Source organism: Prionailurus bengalensis, chromosome A3, assembly GCF_016509475.1.
Source record: "Prionailurus bengalensis isolate Pbe53 chromosome A3, Fcat_Pben_1.1_paternal_pri, whole genome shotgun sequence".
NCBI lineage: Eukaryota > Metazoa > Chordata > Mammalia > Carnivora > Felidae > Prionailurus > Prionailurus bengalensis.
Window position 1 is genome coordinate 29,804,558 of NC_057354.1, and position 23,079 is coordinate 29,827,636.

Consider the following 23,079-nt stretch of genomic DNA (forward strand, 5'->3'; position numbering starts at 1 on the left):
TTTTAGTTGTTTAACTTGTTTTATTTTTTATTTTTTCAAATTTACATCCAAATTAGTTGGCATATAGTGCAACAATGATTTCAGGAGTAGATTCCTTAGTGCCCTTTACCCATTTAGCCCATCCCCCTCCCACAACCCCTCCCGTAACCCTCTGTTTGTTCTCCATATTTAAGAGTCTCTTATGTTTTGCCCTCTTATGTTTTTATATGATTCTTGCTTCCCTTCCCTTATGTTCATCTGTTTTGTATCTTAAATTCCTCATATGAGTAAAGTCATATATTTGTCTTTCTATGACTGATTAATTTTGCTTAGCATAATATCCTCTAGTTCCATCCACGTAGCTGCAAATGGCAAGATTTCATTCTTTTTGATTGCCGAGTAATACTCCATTGCATATATATACCACATCTTCTTTATCCATTCATCCATCGATGGACATTTGGGCTCTTTTCATACTTTGGCTATTGTTGATAGTGCAGCTATAAACATGGGGGTGCATGTGTCCCTTCGAAACAGCACACCTGTATCCCTTGGATAAATGCCTAGCAGTGCAATTGCTGGGTCATAGGGTAGTTCTATTTTTAATTTTTTGAGGAATCTCCATACTGTTTTCCAGAGTGGCTGCACCAGTTTGCATTCCCACCAGCAGTGCAAAAGAGGTCATCTTTCTCCACATCCTCGCCAACATCTGTTGTTGCCTGAGTTGTTAATGCTAGCATTTTGACAGGTGCGAGTTGGTATCTCATTGTTGTTTTGATTTGTATTTCCCTGATGAGGAGTGATGTTGAGCATTTTTTCATGTGTCGGTTGGCCATCTGGATGTCTTCTTTGGAGAAGTGTCTATTCATGTCTTTTGCCCATTTCTTCACTGGATTCTTTCTTTTTTGGGTGTTGAGTTTGATAAGTTCTTTATAGATTTTGGATACTAACCCTTTATCTGATATGTCATTTGCAAATATCTTCTCCCATTCTGTCGGTTGCCTTTTAGTTTTGCTGACTGTTTCCTTCGCTGTGCAGAAGCTTTTTATTTTGATGAGGTCCCAGCAGTTCATTTTTGCTTTTGTTTCCCTTGCCTCCAGAGACGTGTTGAGTAAGAAGCTGCTGTGGCCAAGATCAAAGAGGTTTTTGCCTGCTTTCTCCTGGAGGATTTTGATGGCTTCCTGTCTTATATTTAGGTCTTTCATCCATTTTGAGTTTATTTTTGTGTAGGGTGTAAGAAAGTGGTCCAGATTCATTCTTCTGCATGTCGTTGTCCAGTTTTCCCAGCACCACTTGCTGAAGAGACTGTCTTTATTCCATTGGATATTCTTTCCTGCTTTGTCAAAGATTAGCTGGCCATACATTTGTGGGTCCATTTCTGGGTTCTCTATTCTGTTCCACTGATCTGAGTGTCTGTTCTTGTGCCATTATAACATTTATTATTGAGAAAGAGAGCGACAGACAAAGCATGAGCAGGGGGGAGGGGTGGAGAGAGATGGAGACACAGAATCTAAAGAAGACTCCAGGCTCTGAGCTGTCAGCACAGAGCCCGATGCGGGGCTCAAACTCACGAACCGTGATATCATGACCTGAGCCGAAGCCAGCCGCTTAACAGACTGACCCACCCAGGCGCCCCATAAATGTTAAATTTTTTAAATAAATAAGTAAACGTTTAAACGAAAAAGGATAATAACAAAAATGTAGATCCTGGTGGGTCTGGCCTAATCAGGTGATCCTTTTAAAAGAAGTTTCCCTATGCTCAGAGACTGGAAGCACCAAAGAGAGAGAGATCTCTCTCCCTCTGTTTCTGGCCTTGGAGAAGCAAGCCATGAGTTCTACAGCTGCAAGCAAATGAATTCTGCCAACAATCTCCCAGGCTCCGGGATGGAATGCAGCCTGGCTGCCATCTTGACATGACCCCTGTGGAGACCCTGAGCAGAGAACCCAGCTGAGCCATGCCCAGACCCACAGAAACTGGGGATTGGGGGCGGGGGTGGGAAATAAGTGGGTGCTGCTTTAAGCTGCCAAATCTGTGGTAATTTATGTAACCATAGAAAACAGGCCACCTTTCAGATAGCCACGTGGCTTCCTTCTTTCCTTATGCCCAAGTGTCAGCTGTTACCTTCACAAAGAGGCCTGGACTGAGCACCCTGAGAAAAATTGCAACATGCCCCCCCCCCTTTTTCTCTACTGCACTCGCTACCTCCTAACCTGCTGAAATAGGGTTATTGTTTAATGCCTCCCCTCCTCTGCTGGAATATAAGCCCCTGAGAGCGGGGAGCTTTGTCCGTTTGGTTCGCCAGTGTTTCAGGCATCTGCACTGGGACCCCGTGCATCTTCGGAGGAGGAGGCCTTGAGCTGAAGGAATGCCAGCCCTGGAGGGCCTTTATGCAAGGGCAGTTTATGTGCATGTGTTAACTTGGGTGAGGTCAGGGTGCCCAAAGGACAGGCAGGAGGCCTTTCTGGGGCTGCCTCCAGGGTCAAGCCCGTGGCCTTCTAGCCCGGCAATACCGATGGGCTGATTTGGGTGAGAAACAGGATTGGCCGCTGATTGTAATGAGGTCGGCCTGACCAGCTCCTCATGCCAGGCGGCTGACACAAGTGTCTCGGGGCCAGCCGGGCGCTGTGACCCGCGCAGCCCCAGCAGCCTCAGCACCCTTTTTGAGGAGGGTCCACAAGAGTGACGGAGCGGCTGGGGCCATCCTAGCCTACGTGTAGAGCCTGAGCCCACTGAGTCTGCTCTGACACTGGCCTCATTTCCTCTGTGCAGTGGCAAGTTGGGCTTCCCAGGGAGCCCTCTGAGATGGCGTCCAACATGCTGGGTGTTCGTTACCAGGGGCCCTCGGGACCCACACCCGTGGGAGGGAAGGGGTCGAAACAGGATTAGGTAGAGGGAGAACTTGTATGCAGGCCTCAGTTGACCTTATGGAGAGGTACGGAACCGAAATAGTCCTTCATAGTTGCCCGGCATTCAGCCAAAATGGACCAGTTATTGGATATGGGCCACCAGGGAAGGGTGTGACCTTGGGCCAGGCAGCTCTCTGCAGCTGAGACAGGCCCTGGATGGGTGGCCACCAAAGGCTGTCTGCTGACCACACTCCCAGCAGCTGGGTGGCAAGTCCCTTCTTCTTCTTCTTTTTTTTTTAATGTTTATTTATCTTGAGAAAGAGAGATAGAGAGTGATTGGGATGGGGGCAGAGAGAGAGAGAGAGACAGAGAATCCCAAGCAGGCTTAGAGCCCCATATGGGGCTCAAACTCACAAACCGAGAGATCATGACCTGAGAGGAAATCAAAAGTCAGACGTTCAACTGACTGAGCCACTCAGGCGTCCCCAATTCCCTTCTTTTTTTTTTTTAAGATATATATATATATATATATAGTCTCTACACCCAACGTGGGGCTCAAACTCACCACCCTGATATCAAGAATTGCATGCTCATTAGCCTGAGCCAGCCAGGTGCCCCAGCAGGTCCTTTCTTTCTTATTTATTTTTAAGTTTTATTTATTTATTTTGAGAGAGAGAGCATGAGCAGGGGAGGGGCAGAGAGAGGGAAAGAGACTCCCAAGCAGGCTCCCACTGTCAGCGTAGAACCTGATGCAGGGCTTGAACTCATGATCCGTGAGATCATGACCTGAGCCAAAATCAAGAGTCCTTCTCTTTTTTTTTAATTTTTTTTTTTCAACGTTTATTTATTTTTGGGACAGAGAGAGACAGAGCATGAACGGGGGAGGGGCAGAGAGAGAGGGAGACACAGAATCGGAAGCAGGCTCCAGGCTCTGAGCCATCAGCCCAGAACCTGATGCGGGGCTCGAACTCTGGGACCGCGAGATCGTGACCTGGCTGAAGTCGGACGCTTAACCGACTGCGCCACCCAGGCGCCCCAAGAGTCCTTCTCTTAACCAACTCAGCCACCCAGGTCCCCACCCCCCGCAGATCCCTTCTAGAAGGATTGGTTCTGAGCATCTCCTTGTTCATGACATTGACCAACATCCCTTCCACTGTGGCGGTCTGTCTTTATCTGTAATTATTTTCATTTTAAGATATATTAAAAATGCAAAAAAAAAAGCACTCTTTTTAAATGCATAAAACAAAAGACATAGGATTACAAAAGAAACCAAGTATATTTATATTCAGATATCAAAATGTTAAAACAAATTTGTGATACAGTCACAATGCTTATTTAAAGCATTAGATATAAAAAATTTTAAATATATATTAAAAATATAAATACATAAATGCAGCATTAGATAACGTCCAGTAACTGCCATAATTTCAAACTGGTGATGAGTCTAAACAATGTTTGGAGACATTTGCAATAGCTGTAATGTGATAGGAGAATATCTGTCATTTTGATTTGTGACAAAGCCACATGCGTTGCAAATCCCACCGGTTCTTTGCCCACCTCATGGTTGAAGCAAAGGCTAAATTTCGGTTAGAAGTTAGAGAAAATAAAGCCCTTTCCCTATACAAGTTCCAGGTGCAGGGAAGCGGGTGCTGGTGGGAGGGTGGGAGTGGATTCCTGGAAATTTGGGCTCAGCAATCCGGGACATCGGGAACAGAGGAAACAGGATGTGCTGCGGCCAGGGCAGAGGGCAGATGGGGAGCCTGGCGGGGTCCAAGGGTCTGCCCTGTAACCCATCCACCAGGTATTGGGAGACGAGCTACACAGTCCTTGGTTGGGCCGCAGACCCCCATACTCCCTGTCCCACCCTAGGTCACCGCACAGGCCACCCTCCCCCGCAGGGCCTCACTGTCTGCCTCCCCTGCCCCCAGTCCATTAGCCGAGGCGGTGACCGTGACAGGGTCAGGCCCCTGCAAATGAGGGGGCGCGCCGGGCGCCCAGGACCTGACCCGCAGTGACCCGCTGTGACCAGTCATACAGCGGCCCTCTTAGACAGGGCTCCGCCTGCTGCGGCCCCAGCCATAAAAAGGCCGGTGGGAGAGTCGCCGCCGCAGCCGCCGCCCCCGACCCAGTGTGTCCACACCATGGCCGGCTCCAGCCTCGCCTGCTGCCTGCTCGGCCTCCTGGCGCTGACCTCGGCCTGCTACATCCAGAACTGCCCCCTGGGCGGCAAGAGGGCCGCGCTGGACCTCGACGTGCGCCAGGTGAGCCCCCGCCGCGACCCACCGCCTCTGCCCGCCCCGCCGGGGCCCCAGGGGGTTTAGTGGACGTGCGCCCCCGCCCGTGACCGCGGCCCCTGCACACCCCGAGCCCGGGCCCCCGGCCTCGCAGGGCCCGCGCTCACCCCCCGCCCTCCCGCCAGTGCCTCCCCTGCGGCCCCGGGGGCAAAGGGCGCTGCTTCGGGCCCAGCATCTGCTGCGGCGACGAGCTCGGCTGCTTCGTGGGCACGGCCGAGGCGCTGCGCTGCCAGGAGGAGAACTACCTGCCGTCGCCCTGCCAGTCGGGCCACAAGCCGTGCGGAAGCGGGGGCAGCTGCGCCGCCGCGGGGATCTGCTGCAACGACGGTGCGCTGCCGGGGCGGCCCGGGGGCGGCGGGGTCGGGGCCGGGATCCAGGTGGGGGCGGTGCGGAGGTCCCGGTGGGCGCGGCCCCGGGGGCGGAGTCCCGGTGGTGCCGGTGCGGAAGTCCCAGTGGGCGTGGCCCCCGGGGCCGCTGCGCCGCTGCCGGCGTCTGGTGCAGCCCGCGTGAGCCGGGGCCGGGGGCGCGGAGGGGGGGCAGAGGCCGAGGACCCGGGACCCGGAGGGGACCGCGCAGGGCGGCCCCTGACCCGCTGTCCTTCCAGACGGCTGCCGCGCCGACCCCGCCTGCGACGCCGAGGCCGCCTTCTCCCAGCGCTGAGCCGACGGCCCCGACAGCGGCGCAGCGCGCCCCTCGCCACTCCGCAGCCACCCCCAGAAATAATGAAATAAAATAAAGCAGAATTTTCTCCCCCTGCAACTCGTCTGGCGTCTTGTTTTCAGAAACGGGAAGGAGGGCGCTGGGGGAACCCCGAGGGTCGCGCCTGGCGGGGCCTGCGTGTCCGGGCAATTCCGAGCGGGAGGGCCGGGGTTCGGGGCGCGCCGTTCCCGCAGCCGAAGTCCTGCACGGGCTGGCGAACGAGGGAGACGGAAACAGACCCCAGCTTCCCGCTCCAAACAGAGCTGGGGGCCTGTAGCAGGTGGCCTAACCAGGAACATTTCAAAGAACCCAAACGACGGGGATGCTGACAGGGAACCAGAGGAAGGGGAGGCGGCCAGTGGCGGGGGAATGACTTCCCTACCTCTGGAGGGAGGCTTGAACCGCGACCCGAGGGCTGGGTTTGGGGCCTCTCAGCTGAAGGGCTTTCACGTTTCCGGGGAGCTGGACCCCAGGCCACCGGAGGCCACTGGTGCGCAGAAGAGGTGGCCGAGCTGCCGAGGACCCAGCAGGCCCGCCTCTGCCTGTGCGGCTGAGGAACTTGGCAGTGCTGGGGACCCCGCGGGCCAGGGACTCCTGGGAGCCCACCGCCACAGAATGACCGCAAAACACAAAAGCCGCCAACAAACAGAATCTTCAACCTATTTCTCGGCCATTCCTGGATCCAAAACCCTTTTGGGAATCAAGAGGGCCTAATTCCTCTTTCCCAAAACATGCGGTCATTCACTTACCTGAGCAGTTTCAGAAAGTCCACGGCCACACTCCCCCCTGCAATTGAAACAGCAACAGATCACTGTTAGAAAAAGTGTAGTTTCTAGGGCTTTGTCCCACACTGGAGGTTTGCATAGCACCCCCACACACACACACACACAGCAGTATGTGGGTCTCACCGGGTGGAGAGAGAAAAAAATACCCTGAAGCTGACCGTAAGACTTTTTTTTACTATAAATTACGAAAACAGGCAAAATCTTGGGTGAGGTGGTGACTGGAGGGGGTCCAAGGGCAATTCTGGTCATACTCTCTTCTCCTGGTCTGGGAGCTGGTAAAACAGGTGTGTTCATTTTCTGAAAACTTAACATGTGCATGTGATTTGCTAACTTTTATATGTATATCATATTTGAATATATTTTTATATTTTATATGCATATCGCATTTGAATAAATATACATTTTAAAAATTAAAAAAAAGATCATTATTGCTAAGATGTGTAAGAAGAATAGAGATGAGGCTTTTGAAAATCCCAGTGGCTTACAGCAACCTGGACTGTGGTTCTTTTTGTTTGTTTTTTTAGTTTATTATTTGTTTTGTTTTAGATTTCACATATAAGTGAAACCATACGGTGTTTGTCTTTTTCTGTCTTATTTCAGTTAGCATAATACCCTCTAGGTCCATCCGCGTTGGCACAAATGGCAAGATCTCACCCTTTTTGTGGCTGAGTAATATTCCACCGTATAGACTGCGGTCCTTGCTGAGGCCATGAGACTAGCCCCTCCTTTGACCCCACATCTGGGGGGATTAGTCATCAAAAAGGACACGAGATAACTCAAAGTGGAGTCCCGTTTAAACCAACCATGAGGAAGGACTCGATGCACTAGCTGGGTATTTGAGGACAGTCGCAGAGTTCTGTGTCCCTCAGAAACCACACAGCCAGGGAGGGCTGCAGCTAGAGGTGACCGAGCTCCTCAACTAGAGACGTGTGGGAACGGATTTGTGCTTTCCCGAGCTGGAGAGTCCCCCCCCCCACCCCCGCCACCTTAGCAGGAAGTCTGGGATCTCCCCTGGGACCTCACTGCTTCCCCTGAGTGTCCTGGGGTGCCAGCCCAGCTGTCCCCACCCTGGGAGAGAGCTCAGGTCCCCTCACCCACTCAGGCACCCACTTTGCTGTCCCACTCTTCCCAAGAATCCAAAGGTCGATAGTATTTTATTGCCTCAAAACACAGGGTCAGACTGACGCCTCTTTTCCTGAGTTTGTCCCAGAGGTGGCGTCAAGCTGGGTCCAGTGGCCCCACCGGCACAGAAGCGAGCTGGGTGTCATTCCCCATCCTTCTTGGCTGCTCAGTCCCACGGCCTTTGGTCCTCGCTAGAATGACCCCTTCAGACCTCCAAAGTGCTTGGGGGCTTGTCCAGGACAGTGGTTCCCACTTTGTGTAACTTTATTCTTTGTTCTTCTTCTACCTGGTAGTGAAATTCCTAGAGAATATGCCCACCTACCCATAATTTCAAAAAACGTATAATTAGTCTTAGCAGTAATATAGAGAAAAGGAATTTAGTACAAATTATTACTTTAATACGTGACCAAACAGGCAAGGCTACGCTAGGCAACATACACACAATCCAGTTTCTACTTATAACAAATATAATAAAAAGAAATTAGGACACATTCTCTACAAGATGTTCAGGAAAAGAACGTAAGAAAATGAAAATAGGGGCGCCTGGGTGGCTCAGTCGGTTATAAGCGGCCGACTTCGGCTCCGGTCATGATCTCACGGTCAGTGAGTTCAAGCCCTGCATCGGGCTCTGTGCTGAGAGCTCGGAGCCTGGAGCCTGTTTCAGATTCTGTGTCTCCCTCTCGCTGACCCTCCACTGTTCATGCTCTGTCTCTCTCTGTCTCAAAAATAAATAAAACGATAAAAAAAAATTAAAAAAAAAAAAAAGAAAATGAAAATAAAAAGGTAGAAGGGCAACCAGGATCAATATTCTCTTTTGTGGGGTGCCTGGCTGGCTCAGTCGGTAGAACAGGTGACTCTTGATCTAGGGACCATGAGTTCGAGCCCCACTTTGGGAGTAGAGCTTACTTTTAAAAAAATTCTCCGGGGGCGCCTGGGTGGCTCAGTCAGTTAAGCGTCCGACTTCGGCTCAGGTCATGATCTTGCGGTCTGTGGGTTCGAGCCCCGCGTCAGGCTCTGTGCTGACAGCTCAGAGCCTGGAGCCTGTTTCAGATTCTATGCCTCCCTCTTCCTCTGACCTTCCCCTGTTCATGCTCTCTCTCTCTCTGCCTCAAAAATAAATAAATGTTAAAAAAATAATAATAAAATTTAAAAACCTAAAAATAAAAAAAATTCTCTTTTGTACCTTAAGGAAAATACAGGCTCAGATATCAACTAATTGCAAAGAGTGTAGTCATGGAACACTTGGGGAAATTTAAATAGTGCCTGAATGCTTTATGATATTAATATATCGTTGAGTTTGCATATGCGTGGCAACAGTGTGTGGTCATGTTTAATTCATTATCCTTAATTCCAGTATAGTTAACACACAGTGTTACATTAATTTCAGGTGTACAATGTAGTGATTCAACAGTTCCATGTATCACCCAATGCTCATCGACAAGTGCACTCAATCCCCTTCACCTATTTCCCCCATCTCCCCACCAACCTCCCCTCTGGTAACCATCAGTTTGTTCTCCATAGTTAAGAGTCTGTTTAGGGGCACCTGGGTGGCTCAGTGGGTTAAACGTCTGACTTCCGCTCAGGTCAGGATCTCATGGTTCCTGAGTTCGAGCCCCATGTCAGGCTCTGTGCTGACAGCTCGGAGCCTGGAGCCTGATTCCGATTCTGTGTCTCCCTCTCTCTGCCCCTCCCCCACTCATGCTCGCTCTCGCTCTCCTCTCTCTCTCTGTCTCCCTCAAAATTAAACATTTAAAAAAATTAAAGGGGTGCGCCTGGGTGGCTTAGTCAAGCGTCAGACTCTCAGTTTCAGGTCATGACCTCGTGGTTTTGTAAGTTTCAGCTCAGGTCATGACCTCCTGGTTTTCAAAGTTCAACCCCCCATCGGCTGTGCACTGATGGTATGGAGCCTGCTTGAGATTCTCTCTCTCTCTCTTTCTCCCTCTCTCTCTGTCCCTCCCCTACTCACGCTGTCTCTGTCTCTCTCAAAATAAATAAATAAACTTTTAAAAAATTAGAAAAAACTAATTTTAAAAAAAAGCATGGTTTTCAGACTGGAACACTCTTGTCCTAAAGTCTCACACAGCTGTTGTTTTACAAATTAGTATTATTATTTACATAATTCATATTCCTAATTTACACTATTTTATTGTATTTATTTTGAGAGACAGAGAGGGAAAGAGAGAAGAGAGAGAATCCCAAGCAGGCTCTACCAGCACAGAACCCCACTCGGGGCTCGATCTCACCAACTGTGAGATCATGACCTGAGCTGAAGTCGGACGCTTCACCAGCCACCCAGGCGCCCCTGGTTTTTTTTTTTTTTTTTTTTTTTTTTTTATGTAAACTCAAAGCCGAACATCCAACATGCGGCTTAAACTGTGACCCCAAGGTTAAGCCGCGGGCTCCACTGGTTGAGCCAGCCAGGCGCCCCGGTCTGAAAACTATAAACATCAACTTGATCGCTGAACATTTACGGCTGATTTATTTTCCCATCGTGGTGTATTAGCGACGATCTGCGGTGCGATGCTGAAGGGCCGCAATTTCTGTTTTCTGTAGGGTCCGTACGCATAGGTTAAGCAAGCTTGCTTCTCTTCCATACCTCAGTTCAGTGTAATTTAGTTTTTAAATCTGGAATGGTGTGAAAATCTACCAAAAGTTTTTGAAGCATCATAAAAGATGATTGTCTATGGGGCAGAGGTCGGGGATATTTTTTCCCCATTCCTGATATTTCCTTCTTAGAGGCATCCCTGAGGTAATTCTCCTTGAGGTGGGGCGGCGGGGGGGTGGGGGGGGAGTAGCTGATGGGATGATTTGAGGGGAAAGGAATGTGCACGTGCACAAGCCCACCCCTTCATCTCCGATGCCTCATGGGATCAGGCTGCCAGCCTGGGAAGCACACGCTGTCATCATGGTAAGTGCATGGAAAAGCAAAGAAGCAGGAAAGTCCTGGGAAGAAGGTCCAGCTCCCTGTGCCTGGGACGGTAAACTTGTCTCCAACTTGTTAATCGGCCTGACAAAGCCCACTTGCCAGCAGATAGAAACTCTCTAACATCAGCTCTATCAATAATAAAGGTGGTATTGCGGCTTCCATAGGCCACGTTCTTTTGTTTCACTTTTTTTTTTTTTTAACATTTTGTTTATTTTTGAGAGAGGGAGAGACAGAGCATGAACAGGGGAGGGGCAGAGAGAGAGGGGGACACAGAATCCGAAACGGGCTCCAGGCTCTGAGCTGTCAGCACAGAGCCCGACGCGGGGCTCGAACTCACGGACCGTGAGATCATGACCTGAGCCGAAGTCGACCGCTTAACCGACTGAGCCACCCAGGCGCCCCTTGTTTCACTTTTCAATCGTTGCAGAATTCAGGGGTTATGGTTGGTTAAGGTTAAGGTTAGGCTGCTGTAATAAAAACACTGAAATGGTAAGGAGGCTTTAGAGGCTTCTAGAGGGTAGATGTTTATTTCTCTGTTTCTTATCAGCCTAAGATGAGCATTCCTGGCTCTGTCCCATTCCATCACTTAGGGACCCAGATTTCTTCTGCCATGAAGTTCTGGCATCTCCTTGTCCTTGTCATTGTCTGATGCTTGAGTCTAGGATGCTGTGGATTCCAACGGGTGGGGAAGGAAAGAGTGGGGTGGAGGCACACCCACTGTCATAAGACCCCAAGTTCACTATCCCTTTTACTCACATTTAAAAAAATTTTTTTTTAACGTTTATTTATTTTTGAGACAGAAAGAGACAGAGCATGAATGGGGGAGGGTCAGAGAGAGAGTGAGACACAGAATCTGAAACGGGCTCCAGGCTCTGAGCTGTCAGCACAGAGCCCGACGCAGGGCTCGAACTCACAGACCACGAGATCATGACCTGAGTCGACGTCGGACGTTTAACCGACTGAGCCACCCAGGCGCCCCTACTCACATTTTATTAACAAGAACATGGTCATATGGACACACCTCCCTGCAACGGAAGCTGGAAAATATAGTTACAATTCTATTACTACGTAATTCCAATCAAACTCCCAGAAGTGTGTTTTTAAGTGTGTTTTTGTTTGTTTGTGTGGGATTTTTTTTTGTAGAAATCATTAAGCTGCTTGCAAAATTTATATGGAATAGCAAAGGAACTAAAACACCCAAATCAATTCTTTTTTTTTTTTTTTAACATTTTTAAGAGTGGGAGAGAGCCAAAGCATAAGAGACTCTTAAAAACTGAGAACAGGGGCGCCTGGGTGGCTCAGTCGGTTAAGCGTCCGACTTCGGCTCAGGTCATGATCTCACGGTCTGTGAGTTCGAGCCCCATGTCGGGCTCTGTGCTGACAGCTCAGAGCCTGGAGCCCGTTTCGGATTCTGTGTCCCCCTCTCTCTCTGCCCCTCCTCTGTTCATGCTCTGTCTCTCTCTGTCTCAAAAATAAATAAACATTAAAAAAAAATTTAAAAAAAAACTGAGAACAAACTGAGCGTTGAGAGGGGGTGGGAGGGAGGGGAGGGTAGGTGATGGGCATTGAAGAGGGCATCTTTTGGGATGAGCACTGGGTGTTGTATGGAAACCAATTTGACAATAAATTTCATACATTAAAAAAGATAAAAAATTAAAAATTAAAAAAAAACAAAAAAAAAGACTAAAAAAAATTTTTTTAAGTTTATTTATTTATTTTGAGAGAGACAGAGGCAGGATGAGTAGGGGAGGGGCAGAGAGAGAGAGAATTCCAAGCAGGCTCCGCGCTGCCAGCACAGAGCCCGATGTGGGACCCGAACACACAAAGCTGTGAGATCATGACCTGAGCCGAAACCAAGAGTTGGACACTTCACTGACTGAGCCACCCAGGCACCCCTACCCAAACCAATTCTGAAAAAGAACAAAGTTGGAAGAGTCATGCTACCTGATTTCCAGACTTACTAAAAGCTATTATATTGGAGACAAGATGGTAATGGAGAAGGGACAGCTCTACAGACCGATGGAACTGACAAAGGAGTCGAGAAATAGACCTACATGGATATGGTCAAATGATTTTGTGGGAGTTACGAAGACAACCTAAAAGGGAAAGACTCATCATGTGAACAAGCAGTGCAGGGACAAACGACTACCCAGATGCCAAAAACGAACCGCAACCCATAACTTGGACAATACAAAAATTAACTCCGGATGGTTAACTCAAATTCTCACCTGTTTCAAACTTACACAGCTTTGCTGATTACCAACAGAGCCATTCCAAACATTTCCATTTCACTTGGATGACTGATGGGATGGGCTGGGTTAAACAGTAAGCAAAAGCATAACTTTACGAGAAACTATTAAACATTTTTCCAGAGTGGTTGCCTGATTTTGCGTCTTCATCAACAATACACGAAAGTCCCAGTCACTCCATAGCCTTGTCAGTACCTGATATTGTTACCACTTTTTAAAGTCATTGTAATGAGGGGCGCCTGGGTGGCGCAGTCCGTTAAGCGTCCGACTTCAGCCAGGTCACGATCTCGCGGTCCGGGAGTTCGAGCCCCGCGTCGGGCTCTGGGCTGATGGCTCGGAGCCTGGAGCCTGTTTCCGATTCTGTGTCTCCCTCTCTCTCTGCCCCTCCCCCGTTCATGCTCTGTCTCTCTCTGTCCCAAAAATAAATAAATAAAGTCATTGTAATGAATGTCTCATTGTGGTTTTAATTTGCATTTCCCCACCAGCTAATGCTGTTCAACATCTTAACATGTGTTTATTTGCCACCTATATATGTTATTTGGCTATACGTCTGTTTAAATCTTTTGCCTATTTATTTTATTTTTTTTAAAGATTTTAAGTAATCTCTGCACTCCACGTGGGGCTCGAACTCACAACCCTGCGATCAAGAATTGCATGCTCTACTGACTGAGCCAGCCAGGGGCCCCAAATCGTTTACCCATTTAAAAATTTGAGTTGAGGAGCACCTGGGTGGCTCAGCCCGTTAAACGTCTGACTCTGGCTCAGGTCATGATCTCGTGGTCCGTGAGTTCAAGCCCCACATCGGGCTCTGTGCTGACAGCTCAGAGCCTGGAGTCTGCTTTGGATTCTGTGTCCCCCCCCCCCCCCGCCCCTCCCCCACTCGTGCTCTGTCTTATTCTGTCTCTCAAAAATAAATAAATGTTAAAAAAAAAAGAATAAAAATTTGAGTTGAGTTGTTGCTCAAGGTCATGAACCATTTCTTCCATAGTTTCTTCAAGATGGTTCACAGTTTGGAGGCTCCTGGGTGGCTCAATCGGTTGAGCATCCAACTTTGGCTCTGGTCATGATCTCTTGGTTTGTGAGAGTGCGAGCCCCACATCGGGCTTGTTGCTGTCAGCTCAGAGCTCGCTTCGGATCCTCTGTCCCCCTCTCTCTCTGCTCCTCCCCTACTTGTTCTCTCTCACACACTCTCAAAACAAATACAAAACATTTAAAAATTTTTTTAAAAAAGATGTTTTATAGTTTAGGTTTTACATCTAGGTATATGATCCATTTTTATTTAAGCCAGCTGCGGGGCGCCTGGGTGGCTCAGTTAATCGTCTGACTTCAGCTCTGGTCATGATCTCTTGGTTTGTGAGAGTGCGAGCCCCACATCGGGCTTGTTGCTGTCAGCTCAGAGCTCGCTTCGGATCCTCTGTCCCCCCCTCTCTCTGCTCCTCCCCTACTTGTTCTCTCTCACACGCTCTCAAAAATAAATACGAAACATTTAAAAAAAAATTTTTTAAAGGTTGTTTTATAGTTTAGGTTTTACATCTACGTATATGATCCATTTTTATTTAAGCCAGCTGCGGGGCTCCTGGGTGGCTCAGTTGATCGTCTGACTTCAGCTCAGGTCATGATCTCACAGCTCTGTGAGTTCGAGCCCCACATCGGGCTCTGTGCTGACGGCTGGGAGCCTGGAGCCTGCTTCGGATTCTGTGTCTCCCTCTCTCTCTGCCCCTAACCCACTCGCATTCTGTTTCTCTCAAAAATAAATAACATTAAAAGAATTAAAAAAAAAAACCAGCTGCTTCTTTCCACTTCCTTGTGTCAGGAAAGGTTTCTCAATTCTTATTAGGTCTGGTCCTGCCACAGACAGTCCTACCAAGACCTGGGACCCACCCTGGATGGGCCATACCAGGGCAGAGGCAGGAGACCATGGCAGGGATAAAAGCCCACACAGCTCTTGCCCTCCCTCTACATTTAATCATGATGGGCACTGAGCCAGATCAGGGGTGACAGAAAGCGGAGCTCTAAGACCAGAAAAAACTTGACCTTGGCTTGGCACAGTGGAACCTGGCCAGGTCTGACTGAGGCTGAGTCATAAGGCTTTGCCCCAAGGTAGGGTGTTGGGGTCAGGGCACAGAGTGACTTCTGTCTTTGCTCCCTCCTGGCCTCTAAGTGGAAGATTCCAGAGGAGATGCAGCCTCTTCTCACCCCAAGTTCTGGAGCAAGAAATCCCAAGGATAGGATGTGGAGAACAGAGGGGGCAGAGAGAGAGGCTGGGGGGTGACGGAGGGAGTGAGAAGGCAGAAGGGGCAAGGGAGGGATGTAATGGGACAAGGAGAGAAGCAAGAGTGGGCCAAGGAGCTGGAGGATGGGGAAAGAGAGGGGAGTGAGGCGCAAAGGGGATAAAGGAATAGAGGGGACAAAGAAGGACATAGGGACACAGAATAGCACAGGCTAAATGCCAGTGGATGTCTTCCCTGAAGTTGCATGTGTCCAAGGGTGGAAGGTCCTAATGTGAGTGTGTGCACCTGTCCACGGTTGAGTCTGTTGTGTTTGTGGTTTTGAATGAGTATCTCAGGGTCTACATCTGTAACTGTGGTCAAGGATCATAAGGAATGCGGCTCATGATTATTTGTTGGTCTGTGTGGCAGCACGGATGGGGGGGCATGTAGTTAGGGTCTCGGTGGGCTCCCTCTCCCACTCTGGCTGAAGGGCCCCCATGGGATCTGCTTAGCTTTTTCCTGGACAGAGAGTACCTGGCCCTCTCTCTGGTGTATCTGGGGTGATTTGCCACCCCCCCCCAACACACACACACACACACACACACACACACGGCACAACCCTGAATGAAATACTAGACTGGAAATCTGGGGTGTTGGGTGGGTCCCTGAAGCTGTGCCTCAGTCTCCTGGGATGTAAATGGGGATTGGAATTCCCTTGGTTCCTCCCCTTCGGCCTTTCTCGCGCTTCCCTCTGAGGCTCTCAACCTCTCTCTCTCCATCTCGGCTTCCTCTGTCCTCTCTCACTGTCTTGTCCACCAATGTCTCTCTCCTCCTTGCCTTTACTTCTATGCCTCTGCCAGAGGATGCCCTACTCCCGGCTCTGGCTCTGTTCCCCCCCCACCCGGCGCCCCCTCCCCCCCCAGGTCGCCCCGTCCCTAGAACTCTGCAGAGCCAAGATCTCTTCCTCTAAGGATCCCGGACTAGTTGCGGCGGGTGAGGTGGGGGGTCCGCGCCCCACCGTCTCTTCTGCCCCCCTCCTCACCCCTGGAGACGGAAACAGACACTCGCGGGTGCGTTTTAAAAGGTTTATTTTCCGGACTGCGGGGGCGGGAGGGGGGAGCGGGCGGCTCAGTAGACGCCGGGTGCGGCGGGCTCCGCGGGCTCGGGCGCCCCCGCCAGCTGCACCAGCCTCAGCAGCAGGGCGCCGGTCGACCCGTCCAGCTGGGTCCCGTTGCTCCGGTCGCTGGCGCGCGCGCGGCGGTGAAAACCAGCGCCCTCCCGGCACTCGGGCTCGGTCACGCAGCTCTCTGCGGGGGGCACGGGCAGAGCCCGCCGCTGACCGACCCAGATCGACCAGCCGGGGCCCGCGGGACCCCGCCCGCCCCCGGGGCCACGCCCACCGGGACCTCCGGACTTGCCCCGCCTGGACCCCGGCCCCGCCCCCGCCCGCCCCCGGGGCCGCGCCCACGGGAAGCTCCGCACCGCCCCCACCTGGACCCCGGCCCCGCCCCCGTCACCCCCGGGCCGCCCCGGCAGCGCACCGTCGTTGCAGCAGATCCCCGCGGCGGCGCAGCGGCCCCCGCTCCCGCACGGCTTGTGGCCCGACTGGCAGGGCGACGGCAGGTAGTTCTCCTCCTGGCAGCGCAGCGCCTCGGCCGTGCCCACGAAGCAGCCCAGCTCGTCGCCGCAGCAGATGCTGGGCCCGAAGCAGTGCCCTTTGCCCTCGGGGCCGCAGGGGAGGCACTGGCGGGAGGGCGGGGGGCGGGGGGTGAGCGCGGGCCCTGCGAGGCCCGGGGTGTGTAGGGGCCGCGGTCACGGGCGGGGGCACACGTCCACTAAACCCCCTTGGTTTTCAGGTGACTGAGGATACTGCACTCAGTGACAACCCTCAGCACCCTCTCTGTCCCACCCCACCCCCACCCCTGGGCTACACGGAAACACCCTCCCTCTCAGCTCTGGAGTGCACCCTTCTCAGCTGCCCACCGCCCTTCCCATAACTCAGACCTTCTCCCGCGCCCTCACTCAAACTTGATCTTCAGCACCCACGCCCCTAGCAGAGAGCGTCATGCCATGCCCAGAACACTTCCAGGCCCTTCCTCCCCTTTCCTGTCCCATCGCAGCAAGCTGGTGGGCCTCTCTGGGCCCTGACCTCTGCTCACCTCTGTGGACTGTGGGTGAAAGGAGCTGGAGACCCAGGGAGAGCATGAGGCCCCTTGGTGACTCAGGCTTCCAAAGGTGCCAAGCAGAGAGAAGGGTAGTCTGTGGGGGCTGCTCCCTATCCACTCTAGTTTGTTCAGTGGCTCAAAATTTAGCCACCTGTGGCCTGGGCAGAACTGGGCATGCTGATTGGATTTCCTTCCAATGGAAATGGAAGGGAATGGATACAAGGGAATCTACTGGTCGTGCAGCACAGGAGAACTGGGTTAGGTACCCAGCAGAACTTCCTTGAAGGAAGTGGCACCCTCACTCGAATGAGCTCAGAGCAATGGCCAGCTTCTGTGTGAGGCTTGGGGCGGGGGCGGGGGGGCGGGGGGCTGTGGCCAGCAGAGGCTGAAGGCTGGATGGGAAAGCCTCCAGTCCTGGCTGGGACAGAGCCTGTCGGGGCTGCAAGGTCCCCATGGGCACAGAGGAGGTCTCATGGACCGGCCCCAATCCCAGGTCTCACATACTGGGGAAACAGCTGTCTTTCCTGCATCCCCTGCCTGGCTGGGGATAGTGTCTAGGAAGTCCTGTAGCCTGTCCTAGCCTGCCCGGCAGCCTGGCCTCCTCTGCCCAGCCATGTCAAGCCTCCCTTCTTCTGGGCCGGTCCCCTAAAGCCTTGCCTCCCCCATGACTTCCTTCCCTCCCAGCCCCTGCACTAGATGCCAGCCCTAGGGCTCTGCCCCCTCCATGCAGCCCTGAGATGGGCCACAGTCATACCTGTCTCAGCTCCAGGTCAGACATGGCCCTCTTGCCACCCCTCGGGCAGTTCTGGAAGTAGCAGGCGGAGGTGAAGGCCAGCAGGCCCAGGAAGCAGGCGGGTAGCATGGTGTCCGGCATCCTGGAGCAGGTGGGCACAGTGTGTGGGGCCGCTGTGCGGACTGTGCTGGGCTGCCTTCGCTCGCTGCCTATTTATGTCCGCAGGTGTTCCTGGGAGACGACGTGGCCGCCACCCCCCTCCCCAGTGGCTCCCCAGGAGCCCACGGCCTCCAGGTCCCAAACCGTCAGCAGTGATTCAGGCATCTGGGGACGCACGTGGACCTGTCTGTGGGGGCCTGTGGGGGAGGGGTGCCAGCCTCTGTGCTGTCATTGGCAGCCGTGTGGCTGCGATGTGACAGGAGCTGCAGTGACTGTAATTGTGGCTCTCTGGACCTGGGAAGAGGGACAGATGTGAGGGGGTCTCTAGGAGACCGTCCCCAATCTTTCCGGCAGCCCAGAAGAGGCTAGGGGTCAGTGAGCCTGTGCCCAGACAAGGCCCCCTGAGAAAGTGGTGAGGGAGGCCCGAGTGGCTGGTGTGTAAGGAACAGGGTCAGGCCCCAGCCCAGGAGTGCTGGGACAGGGGACAGTCAGGTGTGTAGAACTCCATGAGGATGGTTAGCCTTGTGAGAGGAAAAATGACCAAGGACGGCACAGACCCAAGGTGGTGCAGACAGAGGGCTTTGCACCAGAAAAGGAAATGGCTGCCATGGACCAGGCAGAGGGACCAACATGGAATCCGGACTGACAGGGTGAGTGGATAGGCTCCCAGGGGAAGCTGGGGACACTCCCACACACACAGCCCCCAAACACACACCCGGAGCAGGGTTCAGGGACTCAGACGCTGGAGACCTCGAGGACAGCTTCTTGGCACGTTCCCATTACTCCCCTCTCAGGTGGGAATATGGAGGTAAGGGAGTTTCTGCGGAGGAAAGGAGAAATCCAAACCCAGTAAGGTTCAGAGGTGAGGGGTGAGCCACCTGCCGCAATCCCTACCCCTATAAGGAGCATATGGGGACCAGGGCAGGTGCCATCTCAGGCTTTGGGTGGATGTAGGGGCACAGAAGGTTTCTTGTTGGGGGATGGGAGGAGCCACAGCCAAATGAGCCCAGCCTGAGAAAGCAGACTTTGGTTGGTGACCTCAGGCTCGTGGGATGAAGGGACTAAAGCCTCCCTCTCCTGGGCCACCGGAGCCCCCGTCCCGGCCTTGGACCCAGGCTAGCCGCATGAGTCCTTTCAGGATTTACTCAGCCCCCAGCTCTTCTAACCCCAGACTCTTCGCCTCCTCTTTGGGTGCCGCTGGAAAGCTCTGACTGCCTTCTCCCCACCAAGTGCTGGAGGGGCTCTAGTGTCCCAGGGAGGGAACCACCACACTCAGGACCTGATGCCAGGCTTTTCAGGAACATCCCCTGAGGGATGGTGAGGACTCTGGAGCCAATGGCCTGTCAAGAATCTGGCCTCTCAAAGCGTCATGACTTGGGCAGGTTACCCGACCTCTCTGTGCCTCACTTTCTTCCAGTGTGAGGTCAGGAAGATACTGGATACACCTCACAGGGTTGTGAGGACTGAAATAATGTACTATATAAGAGCTTTAGAAAAGTCCTGCACCATCGTAAAGCTAATTAATAACAGTACTGTAGTTTTTTTTTTTTTTTTTTTTGAGAGAGAGAGAGGGCACAAGTAAGTGAGGGGCAGAAAGAGAGAGAGGGAGAGAGAGAGAAAGAGAAACAGGGCTCACCCAATATGGGACTTAAATTCATGAACCATGAGCTCATGACCTGAGCCAAAGTCAGATGCTTAACCGCCTGAGCCACTGAGGTGCCCCAATAGTATTGTATTATTAATGCCTTTATTCTTATTAAAAACTGAAGAGAGTTGTCCAGAGAGAGTAGCTTTCTGGGTTAACCCAGCAGGAACATTTTCATTCCATTCACGGGGCCCAGAGAGAAGCTGGGTCTAAATTATTGCCTCCTGAGACACTGGGCTGTGGAGGCCACAGGCCTGGTGTAGGCCAGCTCTGTGGTCTTGGCCCAGCACCTTACCCTCTCCGCACTTCAGGTCTGAGTTGTCATCTGAAAATGGATGGCACTACACTAACTGAAGGGGTCAGGCCCTGACACAGGCCAGGACACTCATGTCCCAACCAGTCATGTCTACCCAGACGATCACTCTAAGACTTGCCTCTCACACCAGGGCCCCCTTAAAGACCCCAAGCACCATCTCCCTTGAGAAGCCGGAAGGCCTGCTTCTCCTTATAGCCATCTTCTTGGAACACACGTGGGCTAGAAAAAGTCTTGTTACTGTGCTGACTGGCATTTCACATATATCACCTCACACGTCACATGGACCTTCTGGACACTCCATGTTCCCACACTTCCCTTATACGTTCCCTTTTCAAGTCTGCTTTTTCACACCTTCTCTATCCTTACGTTTCCTACACCTGGGCTCATGGATCTTTATTCACGTGTAATTTTTATTTATTTTTCTTTTTTTAAATTCTTGAGAGAGAGAGAGAGAGACAGAGCATGCGCTGGGGAGGGGCAGAGAGAGAGGGAGACACAGAATCCGAAGCAGGCTCCAGGGCTCCAAGCTGTCCGCACAGAGCCTGACGTGGGGCTTGAACTCACCAACTGTGAGATCATGACCTGAGCAAAGCCGGGCGCTCAACCGGATGAGCCACCCAGGCGCCCCTCGAATCTCAGAATATTCTTTAAAGGACTTCCTCACCATTAGACCCTCTTTTCTGAGAACAGGTAACAGTTAACTGCCCCGGTCCCTCCACTCGTTTCTTCGTTTCTTATTCTCCTTTTCTCAAGATCAGCCCGGTGGCTGTACCACGTGACATGCATGCTACCTGTTGGCAGGGGTTGGCCTCATCTTCCTCTTCTAAGGGACTCTGCTGCCGGAAGTAAGTCTGTCCCTCCCCCTCCTCACCTGTTTTCCACAAGTGTGACTCGAGGACCCTCAGCAGTGTAGACGCACAAATGCCCTGTCAACTGTGAAGAGGTGAACAGCAGTGAACACAAACTGCTTACTGAATCGAATCCCAGACGACACACTGAGCAAGGACAGCAGGAGAAAATGCTGGGCTTCAGGCAGACAGGTGTGGAGCTGAGATGCATCCACTCCACGAGTGGGAGAAAACACTCATGGGGAGAGCTCGGTGCGAATATTCATCAGATGTCTACAGGGGGTTACGTTAAGCCTAAAGGACTCAGACATGAAAAGGCCTCGTAAAAAAAGTCTAATTTGCAAAAAACAACTTAAATAGGCAAAATAAGCTAGGAGACGTATTTTTGACACTCTCTCCAGTGTTAAAATCTTGTGGTGGCAGGATGGATGGAGTCACCTCTGGGGGGCTCAGCTCCAGTAGTGGCCTGGCTTTGTGTCCCTGCTGGGGTTACTGGCTGCCACCCCTGGGCCCACAGAGGCCGTCCCCTGCGCTATCCCGCCTCCTGCCGCCCAGCAGCCCAGGGGAAGGCCAGGAGCCCTGTGGGGCGAAGGAAGACAGGAAGAGGCCCCGAGGGCCTCGGGGACCCAGCGGCGGCGAGAGCCGTGCCCTGACTGCTGAGAGCCGCATAAGCGAGGCGCCTGCGGCCCCGCCAGGCCAGCGGGGTGGGGGGCGCCCCTGGGGACCCGGCCAGGCCCTGCGCTCCCGTCTGAGAAAGGGGTGCACCGCAGGGAGAGCGGGAAGCAGAGGCCAAGGTGCCGGGAAGGCTTCTAGAATATTCTTTCGGTGCCTCAGTCCTTCGGTGTGGTAAGGACACGGCACAGGACACACAGGCTATAGGACCTGTTGACCCACAGAGGACAACACAGACTTCCACATCAGTGAGCTATGCCATCACGGGGCCAAATTGTTCACACTCATTAGCCCCATAAAACCCTAAGAAAGGAGGAAGTATTTTTTATTGACTGTTGCTGACAGGAGACAGGGACAGAGAGGTTGAGTGGCTTGCCCAAGGAGGCACAAGTTAAACAAAACAAAACAAAACAGCAGAACTGGGCCCCAGGGTCTGTGTCCTTCACCACTCCACTGTCTCATAATTGGCCAGTTATGGCTGACTCACCAAGACATTACTATGTACTAGGATTCAAAGTTGGAGGTCGGTGGTCTTGTGGCTGGCTCAGGGATCACCCAGGGCTTTCTTATACCCTTCTGGCACCCTCCACGTGTCTGGGTGTCTCTCCTCATGGCAAGGAGGGCCGCCACAAAATGGTTCCCTCCTCTGAGCTTTTCCCTTCTCAGGGACCCTCAGGGGACCCGGGGTCCCCACTCCCAAGCTTCTCCAGGCTGGGCAAGAAACTGGCTGTGTGTTAGGCCAGCAGAGGTTCACCCCAGGGCTGGGTGTGTTCACGGGCTCCTTCGAAAATGGGGTTCTGTTAGTGAGGAAGAGGAGGGAGTGGCTGTTGGCCAGTAACTATGTTTGCTGCAGGCCCCAGGCTGGGAGGGATTTGGAGACTCATATAGACCACTTCACGAGGCAGGACCCTGTGGCGCAAAGAACCTCAGTGTCTTGTCCTCCAGGGTCGCACAGCTAGGCAGTAACAGAGTTACTGAACCAGGTTGTAGGTCAGGCTGACAAAATGTTAAATAATGCATGTTCTGTCATCTTACCTTGACACGTATGTGCTCATAATGATCTGGAAGCCCCAGTTCAAATTTGGAGTCTCCTGCTCTTGGGACTCCGGCCGCAGAGTTGGCGGCGGGGGAGCTGACCTCTCCCTGCAGCCTGGTTCTGTCCCACATCCCCAGGGACATGCACGCAGGTGGGCGCTCTGCCCTTGCGGCTCACAAACCGCCTCCTCTTGCCACGACGCAGACATGTTTGCACACTTCAAGTGGGTCCCCCTGAGCACAGACCCAGAGGAAAGGACTCCTCCAGCTCCTCCAGAAACAATCATGGGAACAACAGAGTGTTCCAGGGCACAGCCCCCAGGGTACCCATTCAAGGCAGGTATGTCCCCTGTTCTCACCCAGAGGAGGGTCAGAATAGACCCTCTGAGGCATGA

General features: G+C 52.3%; 2 protein-coding genes across 2 annotated transcripts; one reads left to right on the top strand and one right to left on the bottom strand.

Moving 5' to 3' along the window:
* The first annotated feature begins 4,867 nt into the window (after positions 1 to 4,867).
* OXT (oxytocin/neurophysin I prepropeptide) lies at positions 4,868 to 5,879 on the top strand. The gene is made up of 3 exons (XM_043553266.1): positions 4,868 to 5,087; positions 5,246 to 5,447; positions 5,725 to 5,879. Exons 1-3 carry the CDS (start codon positions 4,968 to 4,970, stop codon positions 5,778 to 5,780), a joined length of 378 nt encoding a protein of 125 aa, XP_043409201.1. The 5' UTR covers positions 4,868 to 4,967; the 3' UTR covers positions 5,781 to 5,879.
* A 10,303-nt stretch (positions 5,880 to 16,182) lies between these two features.
* LOC122466956 (arginine vasopressin) lies at positions 16,183 to 18,821 on the bottom strand. The gene is made up of 3 exons (XM_043553267.1): positions 18,031 to 18,821; positions 16,653 to 16,854; positions 16,183 to 16,418 (listed from the first exon to the last, which is right to left on the bottom strand). The coding sequence occupies exons 1-3, from the start codon at positions 18,148 to 18,150 to the stop codon at positions 16,240 to 16,242; spliced, it is 501 nt and encodes a 166-aa protein (XP_043409202.1). The 5' UTR covers positions 18,151 to 18,821; the 3' UTR covers positions 16,183 to 16,239.
* Between the last annotated feature and the right edge of the window lie 4,258 nt (positions 18,822 to 23,079).